Source organism: Mirounga leonina, unplaced genomic scaffold (genome assembly GCF_011800145.1).
Source record: "Mirounga leonina isolate KUSES-001 unplaced genomic scaffold, KU_Mleo_1.0 Mir_115, whole genome shotgun sequence".
Lineage (NCBI taxonomy): Eukaryota > Metazoa > Chordata > Mammalia > Carnivora > Phocidae > Mirounga > Mirounga leonina.
In genome coordinates, this window is record NW_023270268.1 from 104,024,808 (window position 1) to 104,038,992 (window position 14,185).

The 14,185-nt window shown below is 35.8% G+C and overlaps 1 protein-coding gene across 4 annotated transcripts in view; it reads right to left on the bottom strand.

Annotated features, from left to right (window-relative positions):
• ALCAM (activated leukocyte cell adhesion molecule) overlaps positions 1-14,185 on the bottom strand; it is a 217,034-nt gene that overhangs the window by 41,841 nt on the left and 161,008 nt on the right. For all 4 annotated transcript variants that reach the window (XM_035000240.1, XM_035000239.1, XM_035000238.1 and 1 more), the window contains exons 3-6: positions 13,193-13,412; positions 7,179-7,243; positions 5,845-5,932; positions 5,209-5,391 (exon numbers count right to left, since the gene is read on the bottom strand). In XM_035000240.1, the coding sequence (XP_034856131.1) occupies positions 5,209-5,391; positions 5,845-5,932; positions 7,179-7,243; positions 13,193-13,412 (556 nt within the window). The remainder of the gene's footprint in view (positions 1-5,208; positions 5,392-5,844; positions 5,933-7,178; positions 7,244-13,192; positions 13,413-14,185) is intronic.

Consider the following 14,185-nt stretch of genomic DNA (forward strand, 5'->3'; position numbering starts at 1 on the left):
ACATGTATCATATGACCTCACTGATATGAGGAATTCTTAATCTCAGGAAACAAACTGAGGGTTGCTGGAGTGGGGGTTGGGGTGGGAGGGATGGGATGGCTGGGTGATAGACACTGGAGAGGGTATGTGCTATGGTGAGCGCTATGAATTGTGCAAGACTGTTGAATCACAGATCTGTACCTCTGAAACAAATAATACATTATATGTTAAGAAAAAAAAAAAGAAGATAGCAGGAGGGGAAGAATGAAGGGGGGGATATCAGAGGGGGAGACGAACCATGTGAGACAATGGACTCTGAAAAACAAACTGAGGGTTCTAGAGGGGAGGGGGGTGGGAGGATGGGTTAGCCTGGTGATGGGTATTAAAGAGGGCACATTCTGCATGGAGCACTGGGTGTTATGCACAAACAATGAATCATGGAACACTACATCAAAAACTAATGATGTAATGTATGGTGATTAACATAACAATAAAAAATTAAAAAAAAAATCTCAACAAAATACTAGCAAATCAAATCCAACCGTACATTAAAACAATCATCCACCACGATCAAGTGGGATTTATTCCTGAGTTGCCAGGGTGGTTCAATATTTGCAAATCAATCAATGTGATATACCACATTAATAAAAATAAAAGAAAGGATAAGAACCATATGATCCTCTCAATAGATGCAGACAAAGCTTTTGACAAAGTACAACAACGATTCTTCATAAAAACCCTCAACAAACTAGGGATAGAGGGAACATACATCAATGTAATAAAGGACATATAAGAAAAACCCACAGGTAATACCATCCTTAATGGGGAAAAACTGAGAGCTTTTCCTCTACGATCAGGAACAACAGAGATGTCCACTCTCACCACTGTTATTTAACATAGTACTGGAAGTCCTAGCCTCAGCAATCAGACAAAAAAAGAAAAAAAAGAACAAAAAAAAGGCATCCAAATTGGCAAGGAAGAAGTCAAATTTTCACTATTTCCAGATGACGTGATAGTTTATGTAGGAAACCTGAAAGACTCCACCAAAAAATTGCTAGAATTCAGCAAAACTGCAGGAAACAAAATCAACATGCAGAAATATGTTGCATTTGACACACCAGTAATGAAGCAACAGAAAGAGAAATCAAGAAATCGATCCTATTTACAAATATACCAAAATCCGTAAGAGACCTAACCAAAGAGGTAAGAGATCTGTACTCTAAAAACTATAGAACATTTACGAAAGAAATTGAAGATGATACAAAGAAATGGAAAAACATTCCATGCTCACAGATTGAAAGAACAAATGTTGTTAAAAAGCCTATACTACCCAAAGCAATATACACATTTAATGCAATCCCTATCAAAATACCACCAGCAATTTTCACAGAGCTAGAACAAACAATCCTAAAATTTGTATGGAACCACAAGAGACCCAAATAGCCAAAGCAATCTTGAAAAAGAAATGCAAAGTTGGAGGCATCAGAATTCTGGACTTCAAGCTATATTACAATGCGGTAGTGATCAAGAGAGTATGGTACTGGCATAAAGACAGATACATAGATAAATGGAACAAAATAGAAAACTCAGATATGGACCCACAACTATATGGTCAACTAACCCTTCAACAAATGGTGCTGGGAAAACGGACAGAAACATGTATAAGAATGAAACGGACCACTTTCTTACACCATACACAAAAATAAATTCAAAATGCATGAAAGACCTAAATGTTGAGACAGGAAACCATCAAAATCCTAGAGGAGAAACCTCCACATGCAGCAACCTCTTTGACATTGGCCATAGCAACTTCTTACTGGACATGTCTCTGGAGGCAAGGGAAATAAAAAGCAAAAATGAACTATTGGGACTTCATCAAGATAAAAATCTTCTGCACAGTAAAGGAAATAATCAACAAAACTAAAAGGGAAACTACAAAAAGGGGGAAGATATTTGCAAATGACATACCTGATAAAGGGTTAGTATCTAAAATCTATAAAGAACTTATAAAAATTCAACACCCAAAAAACAAATAATCCAGTTAAAAAATGGACAGAAGACATGAAGAGACATTTTTCCAAAGAAGACCTCCAGATGGCTAACAGACACATGGGAAGATGCTCAACATTACTCATCATCAGGGAAATACAAATCAAAACTACAATGAGATACCACCTCCCACCTGTCAGAATGGCTAAATATAACTACACAGGAAACAACAGATGTTGACCAGGATGCAGAGAGAGGGGAACTCTCTTACACTGTTGATGGGAATGTAAACTGGGACAGCCACTCCAGAAAACAGTATGGAGTTTCCTCAAAAAGTTAAAAATAGAGCTATCCTATAGCCCAGCAATTGCACTACTAGGTATTTACCCAACAGATACAAAAATACTGATTCAAAGGGATGCATGTACCCTGATGTTTATAGCAGCATTATCAACAATAGCCAAATTATGGAAAGAGCCCAAATGTCCACCAACTGATGAATGAATAAAGTAGTTGTGGTATATGTAAACAATGGAGTATTACTCAGCCATGAAAAAGAATGAATCTTGCCTTTTGCAATGACATGGATGGAGCTAGAGAATATTATGTTGAGCAAAATAAGTCAGTCGGAGAAAGATCAATGTACTATGATTTCACTCATATATGGAATTTAAGAAATGTAACAGATGAACAAAGGGGAAAGAAAAGAGAGAGAGAGGTAAACCATAAAACAGACTTCTAACTATAGAGAACAAACTGAGGGTGCTGGAGAGGAGGTGGGCAGGGGGATGGGTTAAGGAGGGCATTTGCTGTGATAGGCAACTGGTGTTGTATTGATGAATCACTAAATCCTACACCTGAAACTAATATTACACTGTATGTTAATCAACTGGAATTTAAACAAAAAGTTGGAAGAAAAAAACAGGGAGTGTGAAGATTAATCTGAGAGATCTGGGAGTTATTAAAGAATTGTAATCATAGCATTAAACTAACATGGTCACATTTGTTTTTAAAAAAGATATTTCTGGCAGCAGCTTGGAGGGAAGTTTGGAGTGAACAGAAAGGAATATTATTTTGGAAATCACAGAAATACTGGCAATGAAGAATGGTGGCGTGTTCTTAGGTAGTGTCAGACGGCAGAATCAGATAAACATCAAGATAAAAGAGCTGGATTCTATAAAGCTTCTTTACTGACTGGATAGGGTAGGAGTGGACTAGTGCATCTTCCTCAAGATGAAATGATCAAATTTCTTTCTTCTGAATGTACTCTCTGTCCTTTCTGTTTAGCTCCCTCCTCCTCCACTCTCAAGTCACATAGAGCAATGGTTCTCCAAGTGTGGTCCTCAGATGAGCAGCATTAGCATCACCAGGGAATTTATTCTAAATGCAGAGTGTTGGACATCTCCCCACAACTACTGGATGAGAAACTTCAGAGCAGGTCTAGTGATCTGTGTTCTAAGTCCTTCTGGTGATTTTGATGCACACAAAAGTTTGAGAATCACTGTCCTTGGGCATCTGAGCTTTTAGGGCTATTCACTGAATTCTTAGTGTCACCACTTGCAACCTTGCACTGACAATTTCCTCCTGACGTAGGTATCTTATTGCTCTCCTGGAGCAGTAAACTCTTTGAATGTCAGGACTCTGTCTTAAGCACTTTTAATTTGTACCAGGAAGCCCAGCACTGCATACACTGTGGCTTCTCAAAAACTGTGCCAAATGCACCCCCCACAGCCAGCCACAGTAAAATCATTTCCTTCTTATTCACCCAAGGACTTTTCTGCTTATCCAGATCTTCATGCCTGATAACATACATTCCTGTTTTTTCTGAAGCCACTTTCCCAGTCCTTACTACTCATCTTGATGCTCTTTCCTATCTTGTACTCCTGCACTTACACCAAGATAGTTTATTTCCAGTTCAACATTTTTGAACAGATTTCTGCCTTTACTTACAGAAATAATAGTTTGATTTTAGATAACTTGTACATAATGAAATCCTTTAAATCCTCACTTTTAAGTCAGATATAAGTTGAAACTTAGATACAAAGTTTAAGGCACAACAATCCCTTATTGTTAGGGCAAGTGGAATGTCAGTTTTGTTCTTATAGAAGGTTCTGCACTTTATGGAACCAAAATAGAAATGTAGAGGAGATAAAACCCTACAAGGGCTCAACTGGCATTTCTGCTCTTTCTCCAGAATACACGTAGAAGTTTTAGGTTATTCTACTACATATGGCAATATTATCAGAAGTTTTGATTCATTTTTTAAAATAATGAAATTTTTTCTTGCATTTCTCCAAAATCAGTATCTCTAGTTCTATGTGTATGTAGTAATAATGATTACATAGCAATAGTAATAGTACTTAATAACAAGAATTCAATGAGCAATATAGGATGTTATTTTAGATTTGTGATTTCACTTAATCTCCATAACAACACTGAGTTATTTTTTCCATTTCAAGATAAGAAAACTGAGACCTAAAGCAGTTAGCTACTCTTCCAGAAAGACACAGAAATTGACTGTGCTGGGCCCGGACTACCAGCCTGTTTGCTCTGAATCTTGGCACCTGTCTTATAGGAAAGAGAACAGCATTGCAGAAAAGGATTCTAACCCAGTCTCTATAGCTAATTTAGGGCAAGTCTCTGGGCCTCACTTTACTGCTAAGTAAAATAATGGAGTTAGATCAGATGATCAAGAAGTTTCCTTGTCTAATATCCTATGTTTCAAATCTATGAAATAAAGTTAACCAAAATGTCTTGGAATACAACATCCTATTTAAACTTATGCAATTGATCTCATTATTAATATAAATTTTTTCATTAAAATGGAAATCCCATATCTAGAAGACCAATCAGTCATAAGCCTCTATGCATCTGTCCTTCATTCAGAAAGTAATCAGATGGCATTTTGAACTCCTACAAAATTCACAGCTTATGTGCCAGGCTGAGGACTACCAGAAGGGATCGAACTAAGTTAGAGATCTTGTCTTTAAGGAACCATCTAGCAGAATACAGAAGAAATGTTCAGAAATGACAAAGTGGAAAGTGAAAGGTATCAGAAGAGAGGGTAAGCATTTATTCTATAGGTCTTCCAAGGAGAAAGAGATTATTTGAGTACTGCAAAATAGGAAAGGGGGGTTGAAAGTACAATCCAAAGAGCATGTGGATTAGGACTTGAACGATTAATAGCATTTGGATACTCTAAAACATTAAAATTGCATAATTGTATATTGAGTTACTTACAGTAAATATCAAAGATTGCTTGTTCAGACTGAAGTGTTTTCTGGCCAGATGGTCCATAATATGTCACAGAGCAGGTGAATGGCATTTGTATGTCAGTCTTGGTTGCCTTGTACTCCAGGGATGAAGTCATGGTATAGAGCTGAGTTACCGGGTCCATTTGCTTTTTAAAAATTAAGACCACCACTGAAGAAAATAAGAACACTAATGATAGCATTTTCATTGGAAAATCACAGTCCTTAGTTAAATGTCACAACACCTTGAGAAGTGGTTTTGTCCTTCTTACTGTATTTAGCAGGAAGGAAAATTGACATGTACTGAGGTAGAATGTCTTTTCAAAACCATGAAATCAGAGACACAGAAATAGAATCCTGGAATCCTATCTCCCACTCACTTTAATTAACTTCTAGAACATGCCATATACAGAAATAAATTTTCTCTGCTCTTGATTCTTCTGCATAAGGACTAAAATGATGTTTTAAAAAATCACTTAATGACTTAATGGTTACTTAAAGGAACAAAGCATAGAGCCATAGATCAAAAAGGGCAATGCATTTAGATTCAGGGCAGTCTAAGGAATGCCTAGACAAGAGAAAGTCAAAATAGGTCATCTGAATTTATTGCCCACTTCTTACCCACCTCCTTCAAGGGGTTGCAGCACTTTTCCATTCCTGTACCATGTGATGTTGCCATCTGGATAACTGTCTTTTGAAATGCAGTCTCCCAACTGCAAAATGAAGAGGAAACATTGCTACCTTGGTTCCATCAGTGGTTGTCAATTTAAAAGCTTAGGACTCCTCAGGGTGCAGCTCTTCCAAAGATTTCCTGACCTATTCATTATCCAGGCACTGACTGGGGACTGAATACATGCTCTCTTGCATTAAAGACAATGCCTTGTACTTAAAATTATGGTCTTGCCCATTTAAAAATATGCAATAGACGCTGCCACTATTAATAAAATCACATTTGTCTAAAAGCATTACCAAATTCATTTTGACATTATTCATTTTTAGCATTAACTAAATAACATAACTACATTAACATTGACTATTCCCATGGTTCATAGATCTCAGCATGCAAGAATCATTAACGGTGTGAAAGTGGGGCTGCCTCTCTGGTTTCATATTATATAAAGTTCAGATACACATACTTACCAAATCTATAATTCCCACCACTTTTCTTCAAATGTGTTATAACTTCAATATTTGGCATTTATCAAATAATATTATGAAGTAAAATTTAATCTGATTCAAAGAACTTTTAACTTGTTTGTATTTTTTTCTTCACAAAGGGAAATTTAGGTATTTTACTTAGTGAAAATAAGATTATTAGTCAGCTGATGGTGCCCAAATATAACCTCCAGCTTTGTCCCCTCTTGATACAACCTCTCTTCACACCTCTTAATGTGATTGTTCAAATTTGATCTTCTCACAGCTTTACTTCAACTTTTCAATAGTTTAATCTGCGAATAGAATAAAGTCCAAACTCCCTCCATGACATAAAGCTTGTCATAATCCAACTTCTCTTTACTTCTCCAGATTTATCCTTTACTGCACTCTCTTGCCTACCATCTTACCACACAAAGTTCCAGCAACGCAAATAACGTGATGTTTCCTAAAAATGCTATTCTCGTTCACATCATATTATTTCATGTTGTTGGAAAGCCTTTCTACCCTTGGTTTAGAGAAAATCGACTCATCTTTCATGACTCCATTTAATATTCAGTGCATTCAAGTAAGAAAGACTTATGCCTCCCCGCCCCCGCGCCCCTCCCCACCCTCTTCTCCTTCCGGAAATGACTATATCTTCCTCTGTGTTCCCACTCTAACTCGGGCAGACTTTCTGATTGGCACCTGCAACACTGTCAACTCCACAAGAACAAAGTCTATCTTATTTATCCTGGCATCTGAGGCCAGGAGAAGACATTTAACATTAGGCTAAGTGAAGGCAATGAATCAAACGCAAGTTCTTACCTTTTTTAGCTGCTCTGTTTCGAGAAAAGGTGCTTTGCTTACAATTTCAGGTTTGGATGGTTGCTCTAAAGTCAAGCAGAGAAAGGTTTTAAGTACACATGAAAGAACAAAAGGACATTTGTGATTTGGATTATAGAAAAATAATTTACTTAGTCAAAGCAAAAAACCAAGCAACAAAATAAAGAACACATTCCCATATAATCTGTAATTAAGAAATCTGGTTAACCCACTCCCTCTAAGTATTTGCTTTATTACATTAAATACTATTTTAAATGCTTATTACTCTTTTGAATAAAATATTGGTAATGTCTTCTGAATGCTTCATAAGCAGTAAATATGGATTTGATAGTGAAACAGAGGTTAATATACTAAACATGAATATTATTGCCAATTGATTATCATATGTACTTTCTACTTACTCATAACTTCCAGCTACTTAGATGAAGATCTGAATCCACAAAGGATATTTATTAAAAATGTAGATTTCTAAGCCTCCCCTGGCCAGAATTAGAATCTCTAGGGACAGTCCTATAAATCTATTTTTTAAAACAAGCTCTCTACAAGATTTTCAAGCACAATGAAGTTCATGAATTATGGTTCTAAAATCATGATAACTAAAAGGAGTTAAGGGATTTAGAAGTTCAAGTTTTCAGTGTATCTCAAACCTTATCTTTAAAGTGCACTCACATTATGAAATTATAAATGTAGGGAAATTCTTCAAATTTGGAACTGAGATAATGGACGGAAGCATTTCAAATATAGGAAGTTCTATAAGCATCCATTCTAAGAGAGCCTTCAGGAAGAACTGGTTAAAAATCACAGCAACAAGGTATTATCCAAACTTATTTTAAGTTATTTACTCTTCGTTGTTAGTTATCTACCTATCACTGATGGATATTTTACTTTTTAATCAGCTCTAACAATTAGTCTCCAGAAAATGGATATTGCCTCTTTGTCATTGATTTTTGTGAATCTCACGGAGCAAAACTATTCTATTCTCTTATAAACAAATAAAAACAACCAGTTATTCTTTCATTCAAAGTCTCATTGTATACCATCTCCAATACCTTTAATTTCTATTACCAAACTAGACTGAGTTGGCTTTTATATAATTACTACTCAATTTGGAATTCCGCTATCAGACATGTTGCCTACCCACACCATTACAGAAAATAAGGATGAAGACAGAAAGTCTTTGGAACAGCAAAATGGCTATCACCAAGACTGTATGTAAAAAATATGTAAACTTCTTCATGTTACTATTGAGAGTTAATTTCCCTTTTGCAATTGTTTTATATTAGAAATTGGAACAACGAATGATAATAGTAAATCTTCCTATGTGTTCAACTTATGCACTTTAATTATAGGAAGGCCTACTTACTATTAATTCTAGAAACATAATTCTAATTCAATTTTCACAAGATGGATTATTTTCTAAATATACAGATTGGAAACAAAACACAAGGAAGATAGAAAAATAGAAAAAAGAAATACAGAAGAATAGAGAAGTGTAACAGAGACAATTACATTAACACAGATAAGAAGTGACACCTGATTTCCTGTTAGAAATGTGACCAAAAAATTATTAAAAACTGACCAAAAAGTCAAAATAAACAGCAATTTCTGGGAAACATATGGTAGGGGCTTAAAGCCTTCCACAAATCAGTAAGCACTGGTTTTATCACAATTTTAATGTAATGCCATTAATGTTCACAATTACAACTCCAAATTACTACTAAAACATTAAATTCTGTTCTGAATTTATGTTTTAAGACAAATGTCTAAAACATTTGAGAGAGGGATGTATCCAAAATATTTAAACAAAATGAAAATTCTTGGTGCTTAAGTAAGTAAGCCGAAGTTCTCTGGGAACTAAAATCAAGTATTTCATGATACCTTTCTGAAAGCGTAAGAGAGGTAAGATATTAAATTAATTTATGTGGTCAATCAAGAGTCAAACTAACAAGAGAAAAAGAATAAATGGGTTTTTGTTTCCCCTTCAGTAGTATCTATGCCTGGAATATAAAAAGATTTAAAAAATCATCTGAAAAAACTGAGGTTCTTTTTTTTTTTTTTTAAATGAGTCTTTTAATACGAAACGTAGGTGGACAGTGTTGCTAAGCTGCAATACATTCTAGTTCACCAAAACTATATATCAGAACAGTTGGGCACACACTTCCTCTTAGGCAGAATATATATATTCCTCTGCTTTGTATACCTTCTGATGTTTTATCAGTGCATATAAGATCATAAATACTTGGTATGTTACAAATGTTGGTCCTTTACACATGGCCATGTATATGTTCCTTCCATAAATATTTTCGAAAATTTATACTGATTTCAATAAAATGAAACTGTGGACAATCCAGGAAACCTGGTGAAAGAATCCTTAAAGTTTAGGCCTCTTTACACTGTAACTCATCTTTTAATTTGAAGAGAGCAACAGTGGGTATTGTGGAAGTAATGGTAATACCTACTGCAATTCTTTGAGTTCTTTTCTCCAAACTTTTGTTTCAAGCCCATGAGATATTTTGTATGTAATTTTCTCTTATATTAGTTTGCAACAATCAATGGGTATTAGTTGGAGGACCATAAAAGAGGACACGTGCTATTTGAGCAAAATTGCATATTGATTCCGAAGTGTTTAAAAAAAAACTTTACATGAATTATACCTTAATATAATTCAGGGATTCATAACCAAGTATAGAATTGAAAGGGAAAGTCAGCACAAATTTATTTGCATTATTAAAATAACTTTGTCAAGGGTGTCTATCACGGCCAGTTGAGGATGAAGTGATGAAGGCAAAACTGCCCTCTGTCACCCATAATGTACAGTGTTATTACCAGAAACCACAAACAGGAGAGCTCAGTTTGATAGGGGAGGAAGGCAATAAAAGAGAGGTGCACTGCTTATACTGACTCATGAAAGCTCCTCTCAGTACACTAGAGTACGAGAGGGTTTACAGATTAGCCTCGATTGTGGTTTTCAAACGCCTTTTTATAGCTGGGGTCATTTTCCCTTTTTTTCCCTTGAATGAATTATCATGAAAAATCTTTGAAATATAGCGTGGGTAGAATTCTAGCTAACAAAAGCAGTGCCTCCCCCTCTCCTGCCCTCTTCAGTAGCTCCTCAGGAGGATCCTAGGAACATGGTAGGAAAACCACCCTCAAATTCTAAGCACTTATATTACTGTTGATGAGAGAGGAAGCCCCAGACTAGTGAACTTCGCCAAGGTCAGAAATTAGCAGCAGACCTAACAAAGCCAGGTCTTCTGATGACCAGTCAGGGATTTTTCTGTTTCACCACTGACAGCCAGTTGGCAACCCATTTGACTTCCGAAACTTCTGCACAATGTTTGGAATAAATCTTTGGGAACTTTAAAGGCTTTACTGATGTTTCTGAATGTTTTTATTAACTTCAAATGTGCAATAAATGCAAATACATTTTAATTTTGATGCCATCCAATTCTGTTTTTAAAAAAGCTGTACTCATGGTGATAAAGAATGTGACTTATCTGAATCTGGGGTGCATAATGGGCATGGCTATTGTATCTGAGGTATAGTTTAAAACTAAACAAACAAGCCTACACCAGAGGTAACAGAGTCATCAGTTATGGCCTCCAGTTTGAATAAAAACCGTCTGAGTTTGCTCATGAGGATGGCACTCTGCAGCAAGCTGATCTGGGATTAGCTCACATCAACCATACTCGATTCTGCAGTACACAATGCATGTTGCTAGGTGATTTGACAGAAGGAAACAGAGCACTGATTGATGAGCCTAGTAACTCTTAAGTGACTGCAATATACACATGCACAGAATAAAAGTCTCCCTGTCACAGCTGCTGTTTGCTTCACAAAATGTGACCCAAAGTAAATTCATTATTTTTTTAAAAAAGTAAAGCCCCTGTATGCTCTTGCAAACACTTTCCTTATCATGAGCTGCGCTGTTCATTTAATTGGACTTGGAGGGTCCCATGGTTTCTAGCATAAAATGCCATTTTCAAGAATGTGTAACTTGTCTATTTGAATTCTCCCTGGCCCAGAGCCTGGAATGCAAATTCTGTTTCTGAGAATCACTTTGTTTTCAACAACATTCAAAAGAGAAGGGGGTAGGGGGTGCTGCCAGTATGTGGGGTGTGAGTTTGTTTTTATAATCATAGAAATCTCCTGTATTCCAAAATAGCTTACAAATTTTTATCAAAGTAGACTAACTGGATTTTTTTTTTTTTCAGATTTCTGTATGGTATTTTCTTTAAGTGTATTCTGAAAATTGTCACAAATGATTCTTCTAAAGGAAACAACCTGGATTTTCTCAACTTCCTTGTAGACTAGCTTGATATTTGAGAATTTTAACACAGTGAGAAAGAAACCTGACAATGACAAAGCAATACACACAAACTTCAGGGTGCTATGACTTAATCTCCACCTACTGTCTTACATTTTTGTTGTATACTTATATTTATGACATCATGGCCTAATTTAAAAAATTGTTTTTGTTGTTCTCTTTACAAAAAATGTCCCTAGCAGTGCACCATCCTTCTTCTAAATAACATCAAAGTGAAATAAAAGAAAGAAAAAAAATGGGACATTGGTAAATAAAGGATGTAGATTATTTGGGGTATTTAATGGAAGGCATGACTGGCAAACACTTGGAATTTGGTGCGATTCATGAAATGATTGAGAAGGGTGGATGGTTTCTGGAAAGTGCCTTCCAAGCTGAAAGGTAATCAACTGAAACATGTAATATGCTTTTACAAGGTTCTTCTGGAGAACAAAGGTTTCTTTTAATAGTACAAGAATTCTTTGAATCCATGTCATGAGCCCAAAGGAGCTGTGAAATACATATAAATACTTACGGGACAGTTCCACTTAGTTGCATAGGCTATTAGAAGAGAAATGGGAAAAATCCATGGTTGTTTGCTGTAGTAGCGCTCTGGGTTTCTTTCTTCTATTTATTTTAATAATTTCTAGGTGCTGCCACGTTATCAGAAAGCAGAGGGAAAAAATTGGAAAGTGAGACCTTCTACCCTAATTAAAAAAGGCTGGAATTCTGAAACTTTTGAGACCTATTTTTCTCCCTGTAATTTCTAATATATTATGATGTAACAGGAGGTGGAATTTTTTATTTGAATATTAAAAGACAGAATGTTTAATTAGAACTTCTCAAATCATTAATTTGCATAGCTATTTGCACAGTAACATTAACTATATGTTATCATTAGGCAAAGTAACTTTGCCATAATGACGACAGTAATTTCTCCAAGTTTCTTCTACTGAGTTCTCTTCTTCCAACCCTACTCTACTTTTTCCCGTTGATGTATTCCACATACGCATTCAGGGTGTGGTGAACTTTTTTATTTGGGGGAAGTTTTCTAAACCAACTGAACACTTTGAAGAACTAAATCAACATTATTAAAGGCCAGGAGATATATATAATATATATATATATATATATATATATATATATGTGTGTGTGTGTGTGTATAATACTATATACACACATATACTGACACACACATACCATACACATAAAAAGCTTAGATTTCTAAGTTATAAGATGGTTTGGATTTGCCTATATTTATTGTTTAACATACCAAAATATTAATTTTATATTGTTCAGCCTAACAGATATATGTGTGTGCATGACATGCATGATTATATGTATGTATCACGTATCTATGTATATATCACAGAATATTTATTTGTACATGTCAGTGAAAGTTAAAGATCACATGCCAGTTTTCACTTAGTAGCACTTCATATCACAGGAAATGTTACCCAATAAAACAACAGAGAATATTGTTTTAGTTCCTCGCTGCAAAACTCCTATTTGAATTTCAGGGTTTTTGTTTTCCTCACTGACAGCATGCATGAGCAGAATGAAGATCGTTAGAAGTCCTCTTATAGAGATGCCTGCTGTGGAGACACTACAGAGAGCTCACTCTTCTTTCTAAAGAACATTTTCTAGTACCAGCCATCAATCCCACTTAGCAGTTACACTGCAGACTACTTACTGAACACCTTGACTATTGTAGGTGCCTCAAACACGTTGTCCTCAGTTACTAGCATGCACACAAATCTCTTTTCATCACTGATCCTTGCATTACTGATAGACAAAGTGTAGTTTTCTGAGAGGCTCAATCTGTCTTTGTATTCTGGTACATCGTCGTACTGCACACTTTTCTTTGTAGAGGACCTGAAGGCAATAAATACTGGGGAGCCATCGGGCTTTTCCTAAAAATTAAAATAACAATACATTTTAAAAACAAGCATATTCAGATGTTTCAGGATTACATTCAGAATAACAAAATTTCTTGGCCATACCATATTCTTCCACCAATATTTATAGTTCTGTCCAAAAGGAATAATTTTGGATATGAGCCTCACATAAATCTTTGGTTACAGAAAATTACTCTTTGTAAGAGGACAGTCTCTAAGTTCTTTCACAGGTATCAGTTTAAATATGTGAAAATGGAAAGACAGCTATTGGAATCTGAACTTCTCTTGCATCCAAAGGACAGAATTAGTGACTCTTCTGAAACCAACAAGGGCTGGCATTGTATCTAATTCAAAAGAAAAAAGTAGATGAAAACAAACACACAAATGCACAAAATGATATTCAGCTAACCATCACAGCAAGCATACATGTGGGCTGCAAATACTCATTTAGAAATCCCGGGCAGTTATCTTTTGCATACTCATTACTTTAACCCACATATTTTATTTTATTTTTTTAAAGATTTTATTTATTTATTTGACAGAGAGATAGAGCCAGAGAGCACAGGTGGAGAGAATGGCAGAGGGAGAGGGAGAAGCAGGCTCCCCACTTGAGCAGGGAGCCCGATGCGGGGCTCGATCGCAGGACCCCGGGATCATGATCTGAGCTGAAGGCAGACGCTTAACCATCTGAGCCACCCAGGCGCCCCTAACCCACATATTTTAAACGTCCACACCTTTTAGTTTCAGCCAAAACTGACGGAGCTGACCTTTACTCATAACATAATTTA